We start from the raw sequence: 21,244 nt of genomic DNA, 5'->3' as shown, positions 1-21,244 counted from the left end.
GTTGCCAGAATTCCTGCAAATAATATTGGGTTAGATGGACCTTGTGTCCAATTCAGTAAGAGTAGAAACTTATGATCACTTAACACAAATGTGAAGAGATACCAAATACATTAATGTTTGTTAAAAAAATTAAAGTGGTTCATGGAAGGCTAAAGTCACCCCACTCCTGCTCCAACAATTTGCTACACACACTTGCTTGGGGTGGTCGAAATAAGCTGAATGAAAATATTCACACAGAACAGAGGTAGGCAACTTGGTGCCCTACAGAGGGAGTTGCAGACCTAAAGTTGTCTATATCTGATGAAGAAGAAAAGGAACTTACATTTACTTCAAAGTAGACTACTAAACATTCTAAACACTACACAGTTAAATACTCTCTTAAACCCCTTGAGTTGAAATTAAGGGGCCTAGATAACGACTGTTAGCAAAAAGAATTGTAACTATCACTTTGAATAACAGTTTTTTTTGGTGTATCCATATTTTCTCTCTTGTAATTTGTTATTAAAGACCAAATTATCTGGTGTCTATGACCTGCAATGTCAATACAATCAGTTTTGTTAATTTAAATCTCCCCCTTTGGCAAATGCCAATATCAGCACTGAATTTAACACACCTAAGAGAGAACCATCCTGTTGATCTTTCATGAAAGACATGAGACTTTCCCCCCTCTAAAATATATTTTTGAAGTCATTTCCCCCTTTTTTAAGAATAATTGAAAATATCAAGTTTAAAGTTTTAAAAAAGCATGATGCCATTTTTTTTATAAAAACAAATAAGATGAAATATTCTCAGCAATTACAGATCTTTCGGGGGTAAAACAGTAAAGCACCAAGTGAGTTTTCTTTGAAATTACTTTCTTCAACATGGAATGTAGACACAACATAAAGTTTTCTAACTACCAGTGGGAAAAGAAAGGGCAGCAAACAATTCACATTTCCCCATTCATTTTGTGTGTTGAATTGTTTGCTACTCTAAAATGAGATTAAAGAAATCTAAACTAAAATAACTTGAGACATATTAAAATGTAGAAAGAGTTGACAACGTAATTTCTTGGGGATGATACAAAATGGTAGAGGGTGTCTAAAGCATGATATAATTGCAAATCAAACTCTCCCAAACACTTTCCCCTGTTTTCCATAACAAAAGCCCTCCACCCATCACAAAACTTCAAAGCTACTCACATACTCCGTCCTCACAATATTTTAAAAATAAAACCCACTTCTAATTCTCGTTCCTACTCATATTCATGTTGAAAAATAAAATTTCATTTGGCTTCTGTTGCTACTTTGCATCTAGCTTTGCCATCTCTTGCACGTAGATGCCAATGCTCTCGCTGTCAAAAAGCAGGAAGTAAATGTTCTTCAAGGAAGAAGGGCTGGAGTCATCAAAATGGGAAGAAATGGCTTTGAGAGTCACCTGGGCTGCAGTCTGTTTTGGAAAGCAATTTCTAGATGGGGTGGGGGGAAGAGATCAAGGTTAAAGCTTGAAAGCACAATGCTAGCTTGACAGGTTCTGAACTAATGTTGTATCTGATTATGCTTAAGCCATCTATTCTGTAACTGAATTGTCACTATGCTTTGCTACAGCAGTGACAAGAATTAACTGATCCCAGTGGTTTTGTTGCACCACAGATAAAAGGGATTCTCCCCTTCATGAAGTGAATTTAGAACAAGTGCTTCTGTCCAGGAATAGCAGCACCTGAAGGAAGGAGAACCTACTTTGTCTGGGTTGCGAGGAATGACTGGTAAGAGAGAAAGGGTCATAAGGAAAGGAAGGAGGAAAATAACTCAGTGGATCAAACCAGTATGAGGTGTGGGTGAATCAGAGGTTAGACATGAGAGTTGTGAGACACTGAAATCTGATTAGACTAAGAAGCATGGAAATAAATGGATGGTTCAAAGACCAAGGTAGCATGGCTGGCTGGTATTGCTTTGGAAATGCAGTGACAATCAAAGTAAGAAGGTTCAAGAAGAGGTTCAGTTCAGGCAACATAAGTGCCAAATTGCTATTGGGTCCAAAAGCAAAGTATCTTAATGTTTCACCCTGACTGAAAGCTTCATAGCCATCAGAATATAAAGTTAGCTCTAGCAATGCCTCTGCCCCAGCCCCAGCCCCAGCCCCAGCCCTTGTAGCACAGCCCACCACATAGCAGTGTTCCTTGGTCCTCTGTGTAGCATTTTCAGGGGGCTCAAGGGGCTGCTGTGTGAAGGCGAATTCTGTTCCTGCCAGCCCAACTGGAAGCACCTAAATTGGAATACAGCCAAGGAAATTCAGCAGGTGATGCCACTGGGAAAATGTCACGTGCTGAATTGCTTCGTAACATGCACCTGTTAGATAAAGGAGCCCTTCCAGAAAAAGAATGCGTCAGCAACCCTACAAATGACTCTTAAGTGGGTCCTCAAACAAATTTACCTCCTATCTTGTATAAACTTTTCATGAATGACTTAAATTGCAGGAGTTACCTGAAAACACACATACCTGCCACTGGGGAAAGGTGGGAAAGCCACAGACTTCAGCTTCTTGTCTTCTGCAGCAGTTAAACAGTTCTTTATAGTCTCTTCCAATTGTTCTTCACACTTGTCTGAACCCCACTGAGGGATGTGACAGTGAATGACAAATTTTGCTGCTAGGCCAGTGGACTGGCTGAGAGCAGCTGAAGCAATGAAGAAAGAAGCAAAAAGTTAGACTCTGCTTTAGGTACAGCCTACTATGTTTTGCTGGCTTAGAAAGAAGTGTCACCTGCCACCACTGCCTACTCTCACCAGCAATCCTGCACTGAACTTTCCCTAAGAAAAGACTAGTGCAGCAGTTAACTGGCTTTGATGTCCCTGCTTACAGACACTCAGGGGGCTTTTAAAAACAGTGGTGCTCAAGCAAACTTCCCAATAAGCACTGATCTTTCCTATAATGGTTTAGTGCAGTGATGGCGAACCTATGGCACTTGTGCCTGAAGGGACACAGGGAGCCCTCTCTGTCTACACGCAATCACCCCAGCAGCCATGCGCATATTCAGAAAGATTAAGGGTGCCAGGCAATGATTACTCAACTACCTGACTTGCTGAGTTTTCCCATGGCTGGTCAGTGAGCTGCCAGGGATTTAGGTAGGAAAGGTAGGAAAGGTAGGAAATACATTGAGGTAGGAAATACACTCAGATGCCTTTTTCAGGGCAGGCCAAAAGCTGGTGGTCAGTAGAACGTTGCCCCCTTGTGCTGGTGGCCAGCAAATTCAGGTTTTATTGCAGTGTTGGCACTTTGCGAAAAATAAGTGGGTTCTGAGTTGCAATTTGGGCACTCGGTCTCTAAAAGGTTTGCCATCACTGGTTTAGTCCAACCTTTTTGCCAACTCTGGAACAGCCACACAATGGCCAAGATGATTCCCATCCCGTTCTGCAGCTTTTGAGTGAGAAGCTGGTTTTCACAACTCTCAAAGGATAGCTCTGCACTTGCTCTGATAAGCATGTCAGGTGGAATTGACTAAGCTTGTTTCCAAACCAAAAGCTAAATGTGTGTAAGACTGCGGCTGTAGCATCTTATATCTGCATGAACAGATAACAGTGTTATATTTATTTATGTAGATTATCTGAAGTATTTCTAATTCTATAAAAATGTCACAATGTTCTTTACCTATAGACAATAATTTTATGAATGAAAACATCCTAAAGGTTTGTCAAAAGCTACTAAGGACCAAAAATTTCTACTTGTACATGTTTGATCTCATTTATTCATGTGGAAGCTCAAGGTGAATTATGGATGTTTATAATACAATATAATTACTGAATTACTTTTTCAAATTTGAAAAGAAATTGTTTTAAAAGCAGTATCATCAGAGTACTTTCAATATAGCTGTCTTTCCCACTAATAGTATAGTTTGAGTATAATCCTATACACACTTACCTGGGAGTAAGTCCCATGGAACTCAGTGAGGTTTATTTCTAAGTAGAGCAATATAGGATTACACTGTTAATTTTGTAACAAAGATACAATCCATACAAATGAGATCAAACATTTCATTGTTTTGTATTTGTATGGAAAAATATAAGTGGATTCTTAAAAAATCTGCAGTTCTGTGAGGACATCTAAGAGTAATCATAATTCAACCCATACTCCCATTGGGAGTACACATACTTTTGTAGATATGTGTACTATTGCACTCTTAGTGAGTGGAGCCTGATTGTTAGATGAATTGAGATTTGATTTGTAGCAGTGTTTTAAAATAAAAAATAACCCCTGCTTTACCAGCCAGATATTCCTTAGCCATAGCAAAGGAAATAATAAAGGTAGTTTTATTCTTTAAAATTCTAATACAGAGCATTAATTCAGGGACAAAGAATGGGAGATGAAAGATCTGAATTTTTGAAAAGAGGAAATGTGATGTGAATAGCAATATTGTAAATAACAAAGATGTTACCTTCTGTGACTTCCAGGGGTCCTTGAGATTTACGTAGTTCCTTTACTGTTTCTAAGAACTCTTTCCCTCCAGCCTTTTCCAGTGCTTTTCCTGGAAAAGAGAAATAAAAGTAATAAATGTCTCTGTTACTAAATATTTCAATGCTGTGTGGAGCTTTCTTATAAAAATACAGATACAGGTTTGTACAGATACAAATACAACCAGTTTTGAATTTAGTGTCCTGTGGCCAGAGAATCCTTTACTACAAAAGAACAGCATTTTATTTCCCTGTGCCTCAAATTTCCATTTGAAAGATGAATACAAATACGATTTTTTCTTAAAACACTGGTACAAGCCTAAGTGTAATGCAAGAGCAATCTATTTATTACAGTCTAGTGAAAGGGTTTGGTACCTCTAAATTAACTTGTTTTGTTTTCTTAAAATTACAAGTGCATTTGAAATATTGAAGGGGACTAAGTTAAAAAAGAGAATGATTGCTAATAGTAAAGTTGGAAAATACTGTCCAAGGAAGGGCTTTTATGCATGTTTACTCAGAAGTAAAGCCAGCTGATTTCAGTGAGACTTACTCCCTAGAAAGAGTACAAGGGTTACAGCCTTGACCTGAAAAAGAGAACAGTAGTCACAAAATCAGCACAACCGTGGATACATGATAAACAAGTCCTACGTTGACCATCATTGGAAAATCATTATCTGTAACATGTACAGCTTTCCAGAGCAATTCAAATCTAGTTTTGATTTCTGATCAAAGACTCAGTTTATTAGATTTCAACAGTCCTCCTGGGAAAGTGTTATTATGCAGATGTTCAACTATCTCCCCTGTTTAAAAGGGTCTGAGACTTACCTACTTCCTCCTTGAGGTCTATTTCACCAGTAGTTGGGTGCACAATGCCTTCTACTTTCATAGAACCAATATGGCTGATGTCACTCTGTGTCAGAGATAGCTGAAAGATTCCAGTGCAGTAGTAGGAGAAAAAAATGTGTAAGAATATAAAGAGAGCCTGACTGGAACAGACTAATGAACTACATAATCCAGAATCCTGCTTTAAACCAATGTTTCTGCCTATTATCAGGACATGAAGTCAGCATTCCTTGCTGACTATATATTCCCAGAAACTGATAACCAGAGATAGAATGCCACTGAAAATGGAGATTCCTACCATGGCTAATATCTTTGATATACCTAACCATCCCATGAACCTGTCTAACCCTTTTAAAACTAAAACCCTTTTTAAAGCCATCTATCTAGTCTGTATCATCATATGCTCTGGTGGGGAACTCCTTATAGTTATTAACCGCATGAATAATAACTTTTTCTATTCTGAACTCCTGTTGAATTTTATTATGTAATGCATAAAAGTCCTAAATTTGTTAGCTGATCTATGATATTACAACAGCAGGATAAAAGTCTCTCAAATATAATACAGTGTTATGGGAAAGAGATAAAAATTATCTGCATACTGATCTGTAATCATCCCCTAATCCATAAACTAAAAAGCATCAAACACGTTAATCTTTCCTTTTAGGTGGAAATCTTTCCTTTTTGTGCAGCCTTTCCAGTGCCATGACACAGGAAGAGATGGGGCAATCAGGCATATACAGATTGTACTACAGATAAAGGAACTCTAACACTAAAGCTTTATTTTAGTCCTTTTTCTAACCCTGGAGTTTGCCTTTATTACTACACATGTTTGATGAGTTCCGTGAATTGTTAATCATGACTCCGAAATCACTTTCCCCTTTAGTCACAGCCAGGCCTGATGCCATCAGTAAAGTTAAATATGTTAAATATGTTTGCTGCAATGCACTTTCTTGCTCAGTAACATTGTGGCATCATTTTGTGCCAAATGACTAGAGAGATTTTGCTTCCTCTCTTTAATTGTAAAGTTGCTATCAGATTACTATGATACCACTTTGAAATTAGGAGCAGCAGGAGCTCAATTTTCAAACAGCCTTTACACATATGTTGTTCACGCACTCTTTTCTCCTGTCTCATTTATTCTTCAAAGTAGTAGCAAAATAAACTCTTTATAGTGGGCAAGCCATGATCCAGAAAGTGTTTTAGGGAGCAATCTTATAGTCCCTAGATATTTTCTGAGAGACCGTAAGATACTAGATTCCTCACCCCCACTGAAGTCAGAGACAGTGCTCCAGACTCAGACTGGGGTGTTGGGAGCTCTGACCCCCCCTCCTGCCCTGGTTTCCTGCCTCATTGCAGCTGAATGGCAAAAAACCTGAGCTGGCTAGTATTTCATGCCATAAGGAAGAGAATGGAGAGGCCAGGATACAAGCTTTCTTAAGCCTCTTCCTTCCCCCTACAAAGCACCACTGCAGAAAAAAAACTATCATGTGAAAAATGCAGACTGGGGGAAGACAATGTCCACCACTTTACTTTCAATGACAGGAAATCTCTGTGCTTGGGGATTTCTGATCATCAAGGATGCAATCAATAGGAACATGCTCTTAGAAAAAGAGTTATAGGCACTGGCATGATAAAAGAAAGGATCCAAGCCAGATCAATTGTACATAAGAAGATGTGGGTGCATGCCACCCTTAAAAATGATCCTGAAGATCAAGGTTGTATGTTACTGTACAGCCTGGGCTAGGCTACCTTTGGGAGACTATAGTAGCTCTGAAAGTAACATTCACATGTTACTAGTTCAGGCAGTAGACACAGGAATAACCCTGTCCAGTCCACTGATAAAACACCAGTCTCCTTTCAGGCTGAGATAGGTGGGGGACTAACAATGTTTCAAAGATTTTGTTCTGCTTCTAGCCAGATGTCTGCCTGATAATTAGCCCATGCAACATTGTGGTCAACATACGATTTCCAACTTCTGAAGGAACTAGCATGTGCTGCTTCCTCTTGGTCTTAGTAACCAACTGTAGCCTGGCAGGACAAATGGTTTAGCAGCAGTTGATTTCATTTTTATTTATAATATGGGAGAATTTCTTCAAAAGGAGCCTAATCTACACTGCAGGGTCTTATATGACATCGAAAATGATCTTTAATATCATTTTTGAAGCTGTCATCCATCCATACTTTGTCACCCTATTCTGGTGTGGGTGCCTGCTTTTAACATACTAACACCTATTAATGAACTGTCTTGTAAATACTTGTGTATAATCAATAATCTCTTCTGGTCTCAATCCAGCTACATATTGCATAGTAATGCCTGGGGCTATGTTGCCATAGCTTGGCATTGGCAATAGCACTGATCAACCATTCAGGAAAAATGTAACAGGTGGAGGAAATGGTTTTTTAAACCCCTTCTTGCTGATCTATCGTCAATTTTCTGACTATGATTATACTTGTACAGCCCCAGCACCTGGACCGGGGAAAGAAAATTATATGTGCAATTTCTTATTCAGCAATGGGAACTTGCACAGAAGCTTTTTCCTATGGGATTTTTCTATTTACTATCCTATTGATTTCTGAATTTACAGGCAGTCCCTGAATTATGAATGTCTGAGTTATGGACAACACATACTTATGAATGAACTGCTATAAAAAAACTATTAATTTTTTAAAAATTGCTGCAGAAAATTGTCATCAGAGAGCGAGGGAGGGTCCCCAAAGCATTACCATGGAGAAAGAGAGGATGCAAAAGGGAAAAGAGGGAGACCTCCAAAGCATGCCTTCCTGCTTCACCCATCTGGCAACTATTCTTTCTCTTCCTCTTCATCCACTGTTGCTTCCTATATCCCCTGAAACCCTTCTTCAACCCTTCTGAACAGTGGGATCTGTTGTTCAGAATTACAGTTGGAGGGAGGCATTACTTGAAATTGAAATTGGTTCATTGTTTGTGCAACTGTTGGATACAACCCTAAGTAACTAAATGGGGTGGTAAAAGGGTTAGGGGTCTTTAACAGCTGTAACGATGGATTGCTGTGGATGTGAGGGAGTAACAAAGGACGCAATAAGCCTTGTTACTCTTGCATCACATTGGAAAGCATTCAAGTAAAAATGTGATCAGTAGCACACGTCATATTAAGCAAGTTCAAAACTCTTGGGGTAGAATATGGAATCATGAACATGTAGTTTCTAGAGTGACGATCCAAATAAGTGATCAAATCAAATGCTGATCAAATTAATTCTCATAAGAAAAAATGAATAAATATAAAAATGCTTCTTGAGTCTTGATGGAATCCTGACTTTTGCAGGATAATATGGACAATTTTTGAATGCTCTTCTATTCTGACTTGGTACCTTCTGCCCTGGGACAAGGCTCTTAGAAGACAGTATGGTGAATCCATCTCCAGGGCCATCATCAGATGCTGAATTTGATGCTCCTTCTTTTTCATTTTCCTTCTGTTTGTTCTGTTGGGAAAGAATAGGAGCATTCAGGAAAAAAGGTAAAAGGAGTCTTTCAGAAGATCCAATATGTTTTATAAGGCCATTCAAAGGTGCACACAAATGGTGCGTTACCATACTGGGTGCTTTACCAGGCGACCATGCTTGCTCTATGTGTTTTGTAAACACCACAAGGGTACTACATTCAAGAACAATTCACACATTTATTTTTAAGGTGGGAATTTTCTCATGCAGTGAGTGTACTTCACCTAATTTTCATCTTAGGAATTCATTTTGTGTGAAATAGTCTGTGTGTGAAAAATTGAATCATTATCAAGTCAAAGGGGAAAAACATCTTCAAAAATAGTGTTTTCTCTATTATGATCACTTTTTGGCTTTCCACATGAGGGATTTTTTTTCACATAAATGCTTCACTGTGTGAAAAACAGGGTAGTGATGTCACTGTGTGAGGACTGGACTACATTGCAAGCAAATGTACAACTTGCCTCTCAAATGGCTTCTCAAGGCTAGTATTAAACAAACACCTCTTATCTTATTACTATAATGTTTTGATTTTATTTCTAATTTTCATAAAACCCATGTCAGTGTTTGACCAGCTTGGATACAAGTGCATGTGGTCATTTCTGTCCTCTATACTAAAGTACATATCAACAATACCTTTTACCAGTGTCTGTTTGTGAGTTTGCTAAAGGTGTACTGAGAAAATTAGAACTGAATTGACACTACCCGTGCAAGACCCATTGGTCTCTTTTCATGCAAGGAGATCACTTCATTTTCATCATGGAAGTGATCCTAAGCATAACTATTTGAAAGTAACCTCTGCTGAAGTCAGTGACTTTTATTCAAAGACTCTCTTCCTCTGATGGAAGGAGTTTCTCTGGAGATAGGGAATCTTGGGCAGGGAATGAAAGAGACTAATTTGCAAATAATGTGGGTTGTTGTTTTATAGCTGAAGAGTAAGATGCTGTCCACTTCTGGCTCAGGCTCCATCCTCTTTTAGCCGTGTTTCTGGCTTTTGCCATGATCTACAATCCTTAGTAGGAAAGTTTCCCCACCCTTGCATTAGAAGCAAGGGGGTTTTCCCCCTCATGAATTCCAGCGCTAGCAGGTGAATTTTCAAAAAGCTTGTTGTTTATGTACTTGCAAAGGAACAGATCTTTTGCAAGAATTCAGGTTTGCTTTTGCAGCATTTCCTTTGGAGCTATTAATCATGGGTAATACTATCAAGGATGCTTCAGTAAAGAAATGGATACTTAACAACATCAAAAATCGCCTGACCATAGGAAAGCAAACAACTGGGGGGAGTGAGACCAAACTTAAAAGGACAGTCTATTTTCCTTTATAGGTAGAGCCACTTAGTTCTGCTTACCTTTTTGGGTGTCCTGGCTTTGGCAGCCTTTGCTTTCTTTCCAGTTTTCTTGGTCCCCAAAGATTTCCTTCCTCTCTTCTCTGGAGAAGGTGAAAGGATAGTATCAGATTTACTTTTGGTGCCTCGTTTTTTGGCAAGAAGTTCTGGGTGAATTCTGGGTAGAACACCTCCACTTGCAATGGTCACTCCTTTTAGCAACTGCAGAAAGAGGCAGTGTATAGAGACAGAACATATCTGAATACAGCTTTTCTTGAGCACATCTAGACACTTAGCTTGTCTAGTGTGTGTTGCCTTTACAAACAATTCACTGTACAAAATGGGGTAGAACCCTTCCTCAAGCTTCTTGGAAAAAAGAATGGACTAAGAATATAATTAAACAAGTAAAATAAAAATATGTTTTTTCAGGGAAACAATTTTAAAGCATCTGAAATTAATATTAAAAAGCAAACAAAGTATTGTGAATAAGGTGTTTTCAGAGACCTTACATAGCGTGACAAAGAATTACATTCACAGTAAAATCTGCTCCATCTAATATTGAAAGAAAGCCACACTTTGTGGGTCATATTATTGATACTGAAGCACTATGCATTTGTACCAGAGTAGTTGCTCATGGTACTATCATTTTATGACATATGCTCCAACATTTCCTAATAGGGATGGTCTTGTGTGTATGTGGAGCCTGGCAGCCCAGCACCAGGGTCTGCTTCAGAATATTAAGGCCAACACAATCCAGATTCAAAGAGGCAACAAACAGAAAGTGTAAAATATAAATATATGGAAGCAGAAAGCTTCAGATAGTACAAGTCATACACTACAGCAGGGATGGGGAAGATACTGTCTTCCAATGTTTTAACCTAAAACTGCTATGATACCTCACCACTGGTTATCCTGGCTAGGGCTGATGGGAGCTATAGTTTAGTATCTGGAGGGACAGAGTCACTAGAGCCCGTTAAAGGAGGCAGTAGTCCAGCCAGTCCTAAAGAAGGCATCCCTAGATCCAGAGCTGGCCACCAATTATAGACAGGTGGCCAACATCCCGTTTTTGGGCAAGATGCTGGAGGGAGTGGTGGCGGGACAACTCCAAGCACTCTTGGATGAGACTGATTATCTGGACCCATTTCAGTCCAGCTTCAGACCCGGGTATGGTACTGAATCTGCCTTGGTTGCCCTGCATGATGACCTGTGCATGGAGAGAGAAAGGGGAAGTGCCTCCCTGTTGGTTCTCCTGGACCTCTCAGCAGCTTTCGATACCATCGACCATGGTATCCTTCTGGATAGGCTAGCAGGATTGGGAGTTGGGCGCACTGCTTTGCAGTGGTTCTGCTCCTATCTCAATGCTGATTCCAGAAGGTGGTGCTGGGGGACTATGTATCTGCGCCATGGCAGCTATGCCATGGAGTTCCTCAGGGATCCATTTTGTCCCCCTTGCTATTTAACATCTACATGAAACCGCTGGGAGAGGTCATTAGGAGGTGTGGAATGCGGAATCATCAGTGCACTGATGATACCCAGGTCTACCTCTCTTTCTCAACCAATCCAGGTGAGGCAGAGGCTGTACTGAACCGGTGCCTGGCCAAGGTAATGGGCTGGATGAGGGCCAATAAACTGAAGCTCAAGCCAGACAAGACGGAGGTCCTGTTGGTGGGTGGTTTGGGCTCCGGGGTAGGTGACTTGGCCTTTGTCCTGAATGGGGTTTCACTCCCTTTAAAGGATAGAGTCTGCAGCTTGGGAGTGCTCTTCGACCCAGAGCTGTCTTTGGAAGCTCAAGTGACTGTGGTGGCGAGGAGTGCTTTCATTCAGCTTCGGTTGATCCATCAGCTGCGTCCCTACCTGGAGAACAATTGCTTGGTGACAGTGACACATGCATTGGTTACTTCCTGATTGGACTTCTGTAACGCGCTCTATGTAGGGCTGTCCTTGAAGACAGTCCAGATACTTCAGATGGTGCAAAATAGAGCAGCCAGGTTGCTGACGGGGACTGGGCGTAATTCTCACGTAACCCCAGTCCTCTACCAGCTTCACTGGCTTCCCACTGAAGTCCGGGCCCAATTCAAGGTACTGGTTATCACCTACAAAGCCCTTAACAGCTTGGGACCTGGGTATCTAAAGGAACGCCTACTTCCATATTTGCCCTCCCACCCCTTGAGATCGGTGGCAGAGGCCCTCCTCCGGGAACCCTCCGTGAAAGACATTAGGAGGGTGAGCACGCACAGGAGGGCTTTCTCTGTGGTGGCGCCCCACTTATGGAATGCTCTCCCCAGAGAGGTCCGCCAGGCACCATCGTTATTTGTTTTTCGGTGCCAGGCCAAGACCTTTTTATTTAAACAATATTTTAATAATTGTTGATACTATTTATTGTTTTAAAAATATTTAACCAGGATGTATCCAGATTTTATATGTATTGATTTGTATGAGTATTTATTTATATGTTGGAAGCCGTCCCGAGGCTTATGCGAATGGGACAGCATACAAAAATTCCAAATAAAATAAATAATCATAAAATCAGTTAAGTGATACCAGGATCTGGGCTGCTCTAATGGCCAGAACCAGAGCAATCAACCAGCATATTTGCAGGATCAATTCTAGGTCCTGCTGGAGCTTTCAGTCTACTAATGAGCAGCTGGGAGTCCTGGAAGAAGAGCAAGCTCTTTCCTCCAAAACTAGCTGCAGAAACACAGGTTCTCCTGTTTATTGTGGTGCCTGCTCCTGTATTTTCCTGTGTCTCCTGCCTTGCCATATTGCCTCAGCATCACAGGTTTGCCTGTTTGCTGCTGTGCCTGCAACTTGCTTGACTGTTCCTGATCCTGGTTCCTGCCATGTTTCCTGCCTTTCCATGTTGTCTTGCTGTTGTGCCTGCCTCTTGCCTGACCTATATTTTGCTTTGCCATGCTGCCTCAGTAATATAGGGCTTCCCACAAACTGTGGTTCAGATCCTGCATCTTGCCTGACCCTTGCTGCATCTGGTTCCTGTTGTCTTGTATATCCTGACATGCCATGTCTCCTGCCATGTTATCCTGTCCGAGGTACCTGTACCTATGTGTGTTCTCCTGGTCCTAGACCCTTGGTTTGTTCCTGACCTTGTTCTGCCCTTATACATTTTTCTGGTTTCTGACCTCAGCCTGTATCATGACTATGTTTTGGACTTGGCATTAAACCTTGCTTTTGGACTTTGTCTTGCCTGAAGTTCTGTTGCCCTGGTTTTGGTTGCCTCTGTTGCTTTTGTCTTGTCTCCAGCCGCCAACATTCTGGGCCATGGACCCTGACATGGGAAGCCTCTGAACTTACAGGATTATAAATATTCTGTGGAGGGTAGGAGAAATGTGAGGGGAAAGGTTGCCTATGAGATTTTGGCCATCTAAATGTGAAGTATGAGGGAAGCAGGCTGAGCCACGGTACATATAATATCTTGGCAGCACAAGTCTCCTCCCATTTCAGCCGCCTCACCAAAAGCCTTTCTCTGAGGTCAATCTTGTATCCTCAGAGAAGCTTCTGCTACAGTTCTTACCACAAACTGTAAAGGGTGGGGAAGGAATATCTGAGGGATATCTCCTATTAGAGCATTTTTTTGACTTTGTAGCTGGGACTCTGTCTAGCAGCCTTAGGACTGTGCAGACTCTCTATTTCTGGCCAGAATTCTTAAGCCAGAAGCAGTCCACTTTCTCACTGATTAAAGCCCCTGCACCTCATTTTTCCAGTTAAGCACTGAATCCACTTCTACATTGCCAGCAAAGTACAACTAGAACTCTCTATTTAAGTTTTTTTTCTAGTGGGAACACTGTGCATACTAATGCCAAGCAATAGGCTTACCATTTCTGGTAGGGTAGTGACTTGGGGGTGGTGAGGTCTGGGGATATGAGCAACTTAGATGCATCATCTTCTATTGGGCCACAGAAGGAAGCAGATAATCCAATAAATGCATCTTTCGAAAATCATCTGGAAAGCATACCTGATTCAGTTCCTCATCATTTGCAACTGCCAGAAGGATGTGGCGCGGAGCAATTCTTCCCTTTTTGTTGTCTCTTGCAGCATTACCAGCTAATTCCAATATTTCTGCTACAAATATAGTTTGATACAAGAAATGTTATAAATCTGATCAAATCTATCCCTAAATTTGATCAGCAATCTCATAGGGCTATTCAGGCTACTAGCAAAGATATTTCTGTAACATAGTTTGGATGAAAGTTTAAGTTTTATTTGTTTGTGAAACTATGTGAAAATAGTGACATTCCCTTTGTTGATCTTGTTGAACTGGTTCTACCTTTTTATTTATAGGTGTCTTTTAAATTTATATCTCACCCTTCTGGTTCTTAATGCAGCTTACAATCAAAATCATTTTAAAAATTCCTCACTTAAAAGAGCAAATAGTACAATTTTACAGCAGCAGTAGCAAATAGAGGAGGTACGAACAAGCAGAAAAAGCATGCACCATCTGAAAGATGTTAGCAAGCTTTTAAAAAACTATGAGCAACTGGACCTGGCAAGGCTTTTTACTAAAATAACAGAGCTGGGGCCAGCACTAAAAAGGCCTTGCTTTCAAAGGCTGAAAAACTGTATCAGCTGTACTATGCTGATACAAAGTATACAAAAGGTAAAGATACCACAGGTTTCAAATTGAAATATGTAATAAATAAAGCCTCCTGTTAATTCATTGGACTGCAGTCTATAGAAAGTTGAACTCAGTGGAATGGATTTCAATGGAATTTGAACATGCCCAACATTCTTTGAACTGTGTCTTTTGAGTATAATCCTCAAGCAACCTGTTTTGTAACAGTTCACTTAAGTGAAATGGGGCTGAGAGACTTGGGCTGCTATTCCGTGCAAAGTTATTTAAGAACAATCCCAACTAGAATCAAAAGATCTTCTGAGTAAACATACAAACATTCAGATTAAATGTTTTTGGATATCTTAGGTTAACCAACTTTGTGAAAACACTCTCTTTTTTGTAGATAATGCACAATAAATTGATCTAACCATAAATAAATACCAAATCTGCATTAATAGTTTTATTCCAAAGCTACCCAGCTGCTAAAACTATGCTATACTTTAAAATTTTCAAACTCATTCATGTTAATATGCCACTAAAAATTCAACTCTAAACTGAATATAAATTGGCAGGTTAATATTCAACCAAGAAAACAATTGTAGTATTACTTCATAATAAAGAAAATCAGAATAGCTCATTACCACTACTTTCTTATACACTCTTCCTTGGAGTATGCCTTGTTGGAAACAATGAGATTTACTTCTGAATAGACATATACAGGATTGCACTATTAATAACATAAATCAGGATTGGAAACCACCCCTTTTCCTCAAATTCCTATGTATTACAATCAACTTTTCATGAGGGATCATAAAATTTTAAGATGTCATCCCTGAGCACAAATAAATGCCCAAATGTTTATGCGCCACCATCACAATGGAATTTTTTAGCTTTATCTGAATAACTGAACTATACCAGCCTTGTTAATAAGCCCACATACTTACTGGGCTCCTGGAGGCTGGCAGAACAAGGACAGAAAAATCATTCTCCTAAGCAGCAGTCTGCTGCATTTCTATGTGGTGCATGGAGGAAAGAGTCTTTCTCTGCTTGGAGTCCACTTCTGTGCTGAACAAAAGCTGAATTGACTGCTATTTTCCTAAGTTCTTAGTTCTTCTATGTACTGTGCCTTGGTTCTTATATGACACATGCTTGCTTCTGTGACTTGCCATGTGTACAATTTACAAATGTCTAGGCTTTTCTTCTGGGTAAAAAGGATGGATATGATCACCATTAAAATACACCCACACTTTTGTCTTTATTTACCTGAGAGTTCATATTGTGTCTTTTGATTATATAAAACTGCTTACAAAAGGAAAAGCTTTCCATGATTAGAGTTGATCTCCACTGTTTGCACTACTTCGTTAAAAACTTAAATTCTACAATAGCCAACAGATAATTTTAGTGTACCATTGTACAGCCTAGTTTTCCAAAGTGCTGTGCAAGTTCTTGTACTTGCCACTTCATCTCAATCAAAACATGCTCTTACCTGCTAGGTATTCTATGACAGCTGCCATGTAGACTGGAGCTCCCACTCCTATCCGAAACTTGTATGTTCCTTTCTTCAAGTATCGCATCATTCTCCCCACTGGAAAAATAACACCTGCTCTGCTGGACCGTGACATCTTGGTCATTTTTTTCTTTCCACCTCTGGCCGACATGTTGGCACACTGTGTTTTTCAGTCTTCTCACAGTTGGTCCTTAGTTTGCTTGCCCTTATACAAAACCTACAGAAAGTGAGGAATTGATATTAGGTGCAAAATATAACTGATTTCACTAGAACTTACAGATCAACTGGACTATATTGAGAACAATAGATCTGAGAGGAAGGCATGGTTTGTATATCATGGCCAATTGTTTAACTGAGGAAATTGCAGAAGCATGCAGGAAAATTATTATTTACTATATTTATTATGTAGAAATTATGTACAATTAAAAATACCATGTCCATTGACAACCTTAAAATGCCATTTTTGGATTATTCTGTATGTGAACACGGAACAACCCAGAGTTAACCAAGCAACAAACTATGCGATATATCTGGGTTGTCTGACTTGTTTCTGGGTTGTTAACTGGAAGTGTGCAAGGATCAATGCACTTACTTGGGTACATTCACAAACATAGTTAACAAATTATTGGTTGTTTGGCATGCTTACGTAAATATTGTATAGGGAGGTTTGCACAAAAGAGACCTATCAGAAGGCTTCAGAAAACTTGAAGATTTGTATGAGAGACAGAGAGAAAGTGTGTACACAGTTTATACCCAAGTTATGAACTTTTGAGTTACGAACAATTCATACTTATGAACAAGCACACCCAGAAGTCCCACCTCATCCTTAAGTGGGTGCCTGTGGGCGCCAGGCAAGCACTGGGCAGCAAGGAGAGGGAGGGAGGGAAGAATAGGAAGAGAGGGAGGGAAGGGGAGGGAAGGGCAGATAAAGGAGGAGGGAAAAAGCCAGCAAGCAGCAAATTCAGAACTAGAAAGCAAGTCCGGTAACCCTTGCCCCCCCCCAACAGCAGCATCCTGACTCCTCAGCACCAGATCCATCCTCTCCAATACCAGTCCCATCTCCATCATAATCCAGTTAATGTTAGGCTTAATGTTAGCTCAAGAAGTGTTAACCCTTAATAATCTTTTTACTGTTTTTTCTATCTAAACTGTTTTAAGTTTAGAACTGTACTTTATACCTACACACACATACAGGTTCTCTCTAGTAGCTGCAGCTACTTTATTATTACTGTAGCATTGTCATTAGTAAAATAATGCACTGTGTTTAAGGTGTTTTAGTGTATATGGAAGTGTTTAAGTGTTTTATATACTTTTTATAGATATGATCAGACTTATACAAATTTGACTTAAGGATGTTTTCAAGAACAGAACTTGTCTGTAAGTCAGGGACTACCGCTATATATAAAATCTTAAGGAAAATACATAAGGGGCGTCTGCAAAAACCAACAAAGGAGGACCAAACTTAATCAGTAGCCACAGAATGCTGATTGCTTGTTGGGGGTGAAATGGTTATGTATTTAAGATTGCCACATTTTTTTCCTTTCCTGAGCCTCCTCCTGAGCTTTTAACTGTGGGAATTCATCAGGTGAAGCTTTTCCTGGGAAGGAGCTAAGTGGATCTTAGAGTTGTGATCTGGCTATGGAAATGTATCTGACTGACTTTCATCTGACGAAATTGCTAACTGGTAATCGAATCCTCTTATAAATATGATTATGTATATAGCACCATCTCTGTGCATAGGCACTTTACAAATATAAGAGGGCAAAAGCCCCACAGGACTTAAAAAATACACCACAGAGGAGACAACAGAGGAAGGAGAAAGAAATGCCAGCATGGGCAAATAGAGAGGTTATCAAGACTCATTTGTTGTTGCTATTCTGCTGTGTCATTTTTGTGTGCATGGATGGAAACAGGACAGTCACACTTTTTCATGGCAAAGGCTCTGCCTTTTACACCAAATGATAAACTGAAATTCAAACAAGTTTAGCATTCTGAGAGTGGGGAAGCAGTGACAGAAACTCCCTTCCCCCTGGCTGTACCTAATGGATTTATTCTTGTCAGGCTTGGATTTATGGACTTACAGAAGATGAGAAAAGAAATCACAACCCTGAGGGTATGTTGTTGCTAGCATGTGTATATCTGAACCTGTGACAAAAGTGTGCATCTATCTACAATTGTGAGACTGGGTGATCTGTATCATATTGTTGTCTAGGTGGGGTGAGCCTATACAAAAGTACCCTCCATGTTCAGGGAATCTGAGGAGGAACATGAACCCACTGCCTACACCCCATGCCAATGAGCTTGTTAGTTCTTTATCTCTGACCACCATGCACTTAGAGGGTCTGAATGGGGAGCTGAGGTCTCCCAGTCATGCAGAGGAGGCTACTTATGTACAGCGGTCCAAGTGTAGGCTCCTTGTTCAGACCCTGCAACGGCAGTTATGGCCAACAGGAACACTGGTACTGCACACCCAAGTGTCTTTTTTGCTTTGAGAGCAGGTGGGATGTACCACTTCTGATGGGGGGGGGGTTAATATGACTGAATATTTCCTTGTACAAGGAAAAACACCCTTTTCACGTGAGAAATGCTCTAGAAAACCTTCTAACCTAGTTTTATTTCGGAGTAGCGTGCTACTTCTGTCGAGCTCTCACCTGCAGCTGGAAGTGGTGCAGCTGGCTGTATCACTTTACTGGAAACATGTTTTAAGTATCCCGGTCAGGCTCACAGATCATGCATTTACTTTATTTACTCCTCTGAGTCCACTGGCATTTGAAGCAAGAGGTAATGTATAGTTTATTTATCTAAAGTATTTTATATCCTGCCTTTCTGTCCAACAAGAGGCAGGCCTACAAAGTGCCTAATGGCAAGTGAAAAGCGAACAATCAGTAAACTCAACGGGAAAGAAAAACTGGTGACTGATAAAGCGCTGTAAAGTGTCAAAAAGGGGCATGGGCATTTGATCGCTGACTCAGCTGAAGGGCGACTCTGAGGAGAAAGAATGAAGCGCGCTGTATCTCGCACGCGGGACGGCGCAGCTTTACGACTCTTTCGTCGACCGTCCATCACAATCTCGCTCCAAAGAGGGAATGGTATTTCCAGCCCACTATCCCTTTAAAGGGGCTGGTCTTTACTTCAAGCAGTAATTCTTCATTTTTCAAATACAAACCGCCAAAGCGTTAAACTTATTTGCCTCACGGTCATGAAGGAAAATAGCCACCAGAGAGGGGCCAAACGGAAAAAAGACCCCCCCCACACACACACTCTCGCCCGCTTTTTATGCGGTCATAGGCCGGACGGTTGAAAAGCGCGCGCCGGAGCTTTAAAAAGGGGGGGTGGCATTTGGGGGGCGGGGGTTGGATAGGTATGAGGGAAAGCAGACGCTTGTGCACGAGCAAGTGACGGGCGCGGGGAATTGTGGGAGGTTGACATCGTTCCTTTCCCGCGCAATTCCCATTCTCTTTCGGCCTCTGTCGAGGGAAGCAAAGTGCCCCCCTGCTGGCTCCCGCGACACGTTCTCCCCACACTCACTTCACTCTAGCCCTAGATGAGGGACGGGGGAGTGGTTGAGGGAGAGTGCCGTTAACCGGTCCTAGCCGAAAGAGCGCCCCGGAAAGGGAAGAGCCGGGGAAGTGACCTCTCCTCACCTCACTCCCCCTTGGGAGAGGTGCACGGTGGGTGGGGAGGGAACACACCCCCAGAGAGAGAGAGAGAAAGGAAGCAAGCGGCGAGCGGCGGTCCCTTCAGCGGCATCTTTTGACCTCTGCGGTGCCATGGAGGAGGACCTCCCCCGCCCCACCCCCAGCGCCCTAACCTCCGCGGTGGCGACTGCCGGCGCACTCGCCGAGGAGGCGCCGCCGCATCCCACTCCCACCTCGGCGGCCCCTGCCTTTCAAACGACGCACTCGGCCACCTTTTCTCTCCACTGCAGCCCCCACCCCCGTGGAGCCCGTTCCTCCGGGGGACAGCGCGCCTCTCCCCAGGACGTTGCGCGCGGAGGAGCGGAGCGGTGGCTGTAGCTGGCTCGGGGGGCCGCTCCCCTTTGCTGCGGTCCGCCTCCGTCGCTTCGGAGGGTGGCGGGGGTGGGTTACGGCGAAAGGCCTCCTGCACCACCCACCGCGTACCAGCCGGTTGTCTGCCTGAGGTGCTGTAATCGAACCGCCTTCCCGCTCCCGGTCACCTGCCCGTCTGCTGCCGCCTCAGCTTCAGTGCCGCAATGCCTGTGTCGCGCTCCCTCCTTCCCTTTCGTCGCTTGTATTGTATGGTTTCAATGGCGGCAGCTCTGGAGGCCGGTGGTAGGAAGCGGAGGGGGGGTTCCTTCTCCACATACCACCTCTAGGAGGAGTCACGGGAGCGCGGTCCTCCGACCGCCCCCGCCGCCAGCCCCGGCATAGACCAGCTTTCCTTACGCCTCTCGGCAGTGCCGTGAAGGAAGAACGCCAGGTTGCGGAAAATAAGCAAAGGTGCTAATAGCAAAAAGAAGCCCATTTTTTGCCCTTCGTTTGAACTCCGGGCTGGGTTGCTTGCATCCATCTCAAAATAGCCCATAAATACTGCTCCCACCTCCTTGTGTTAGATTTCTAGTGCATTTTCTTCGTGAATGTTTCGGGCATTCTGCAATTGTTGCTTCACAGCGAATACGTGCCTTAAAAAAGGTATCAATGAACTAAAAGTAAGGTCTGCCGCTGAATTGCTTCCCAAATAAAAAGGGGTGGGGCTTTTGTGCAAGATAGTGTAGCGTTTTCTGCTCCAAATGCAGCATGTTGCAAAATTCTTTTGGTAAGCTGCTTGAGCTTTCTGTATTACGGAATGTTACACCTTAGATTCAAGGATGCATCATTTGCGTTTGTGAATTGTCTGAATTTCTACAGTGATGTCATACAAAATCACATCCTTTATCTTAATCCAGAATCAGTACTGCTCCAACTGTGTGTTCACAGCTACCAGTCAGATTAGAATAACAGATAATTATATATTACAAAGGCTGGAGAAATATTTTACCACTCTTCAGCCACACAGCTGGCTTAACACGGCACTTGTGTGTTAAGGAGTAAAATATGCAGTCATCCTGGAAACAAGTAAATTCCACTTTGTTCCATGAGACTTGT

The 21,244-nt window shown here is 41.7% G+C and overlaps 1 protein-coding gene across 5 annotated transcripts; it reads right to left on the bottom strand.

Moving 5' to 3' along the window:
- Nucleotides 1-726: 726 nt before the first annotated feature.
- On the bottom strand, nucleotides 727-20,452 carry LOC123018414 (core histone macro-H2A.2). 5 transcript variants are annotated; one of them, XM_044420485.1, is made up of 9 exons: nucleotides 20,254-20,452; nucleotides 16,119-16,356; nucleotides 14,036-14,142; nucleotides 10,090-10,287; nucleotides 8,616-8,726; nucleotides 5,250-5,349; nucleotides 4,409-4,498; nucleotides 2,479-2,653; nucleotides 727-1,447 (listed from the first exon to the last, which is right to left on the bottom strand). In XM_044420485.1, the coding sequence occupies exons 2-9, from the start codon at nucleotides 16,288-16,290 to the stop codon at nucleotides 1,282-1,284; spliced, it is 1,119 nt and encodes a 372-aa protein (XP_044276420.1). In that variant the 5' UTR covers nucleotides 16,291-16,356; nucleotides 20,254-20,452; the 3' UTR covers nucleotides 727-1,281. The 5 variants fall into 5 exon arrangements, with proteins under 5 accessions (XP_044276420.1, XP_044276418.1, XP_044276419.1 ...); XM_044420483.1 differs by having other exon boundaries at nucleotides 20,261-20,452; XM_044420484.1 differs by having other exon boundaries at nucleotides 20,317-20,452.
- Between the last annotated feature and the right edge of the window lie 792 nt (nucleotides 20,453-21,244).

Source organism: Varanus komodoensis, unplaced genomic scaffold (genome assembly GCF_004798865.1).
Source record: "Varanus komodoensis strain SLA01 unplaced genomic scaffold, ASM479886v1 scaffold11, whole genome shotgun sequence".
Classification (NCBI taxonomy): domain Eukaryota; kingdom Metazoa; phylum Chordata; class Lepidosauria; order Squamata; family Varanidae; genus Varanus; species Varanus komodoensis.
This window is presented reverse-complemented; position numbering and strand designations above follow the sequence as displayed.

What these genes read in the sequence shown, in the direction of transcription:
- LOC123018414 (XM_044420485.1), bottom strand. Translation starts at nt 16,290, where the DNA reads ATGTCGGCCAGAGGTGGAAAGAAAAAAATGACCAAGATGTCACGGTCC. An exon ending in AAGCCAGGACACCCAAAAAG is followed by an intron (nt 8,727 to 10,089) that starts GTAAGCAGAACT and finishes CTTTCCCAACAG; the next exon opens with AACAAACAGAAGGAAAATGA. An exon ending in ACCCCTGGAAGTCACAGAAG is followed by an intron (nt 2,654 to 4,408) that starts GTAACATCTTTG and finishes TCATTGCTTCAG; the next exon opens with CTGCTCTCAGCCAGTCCACT.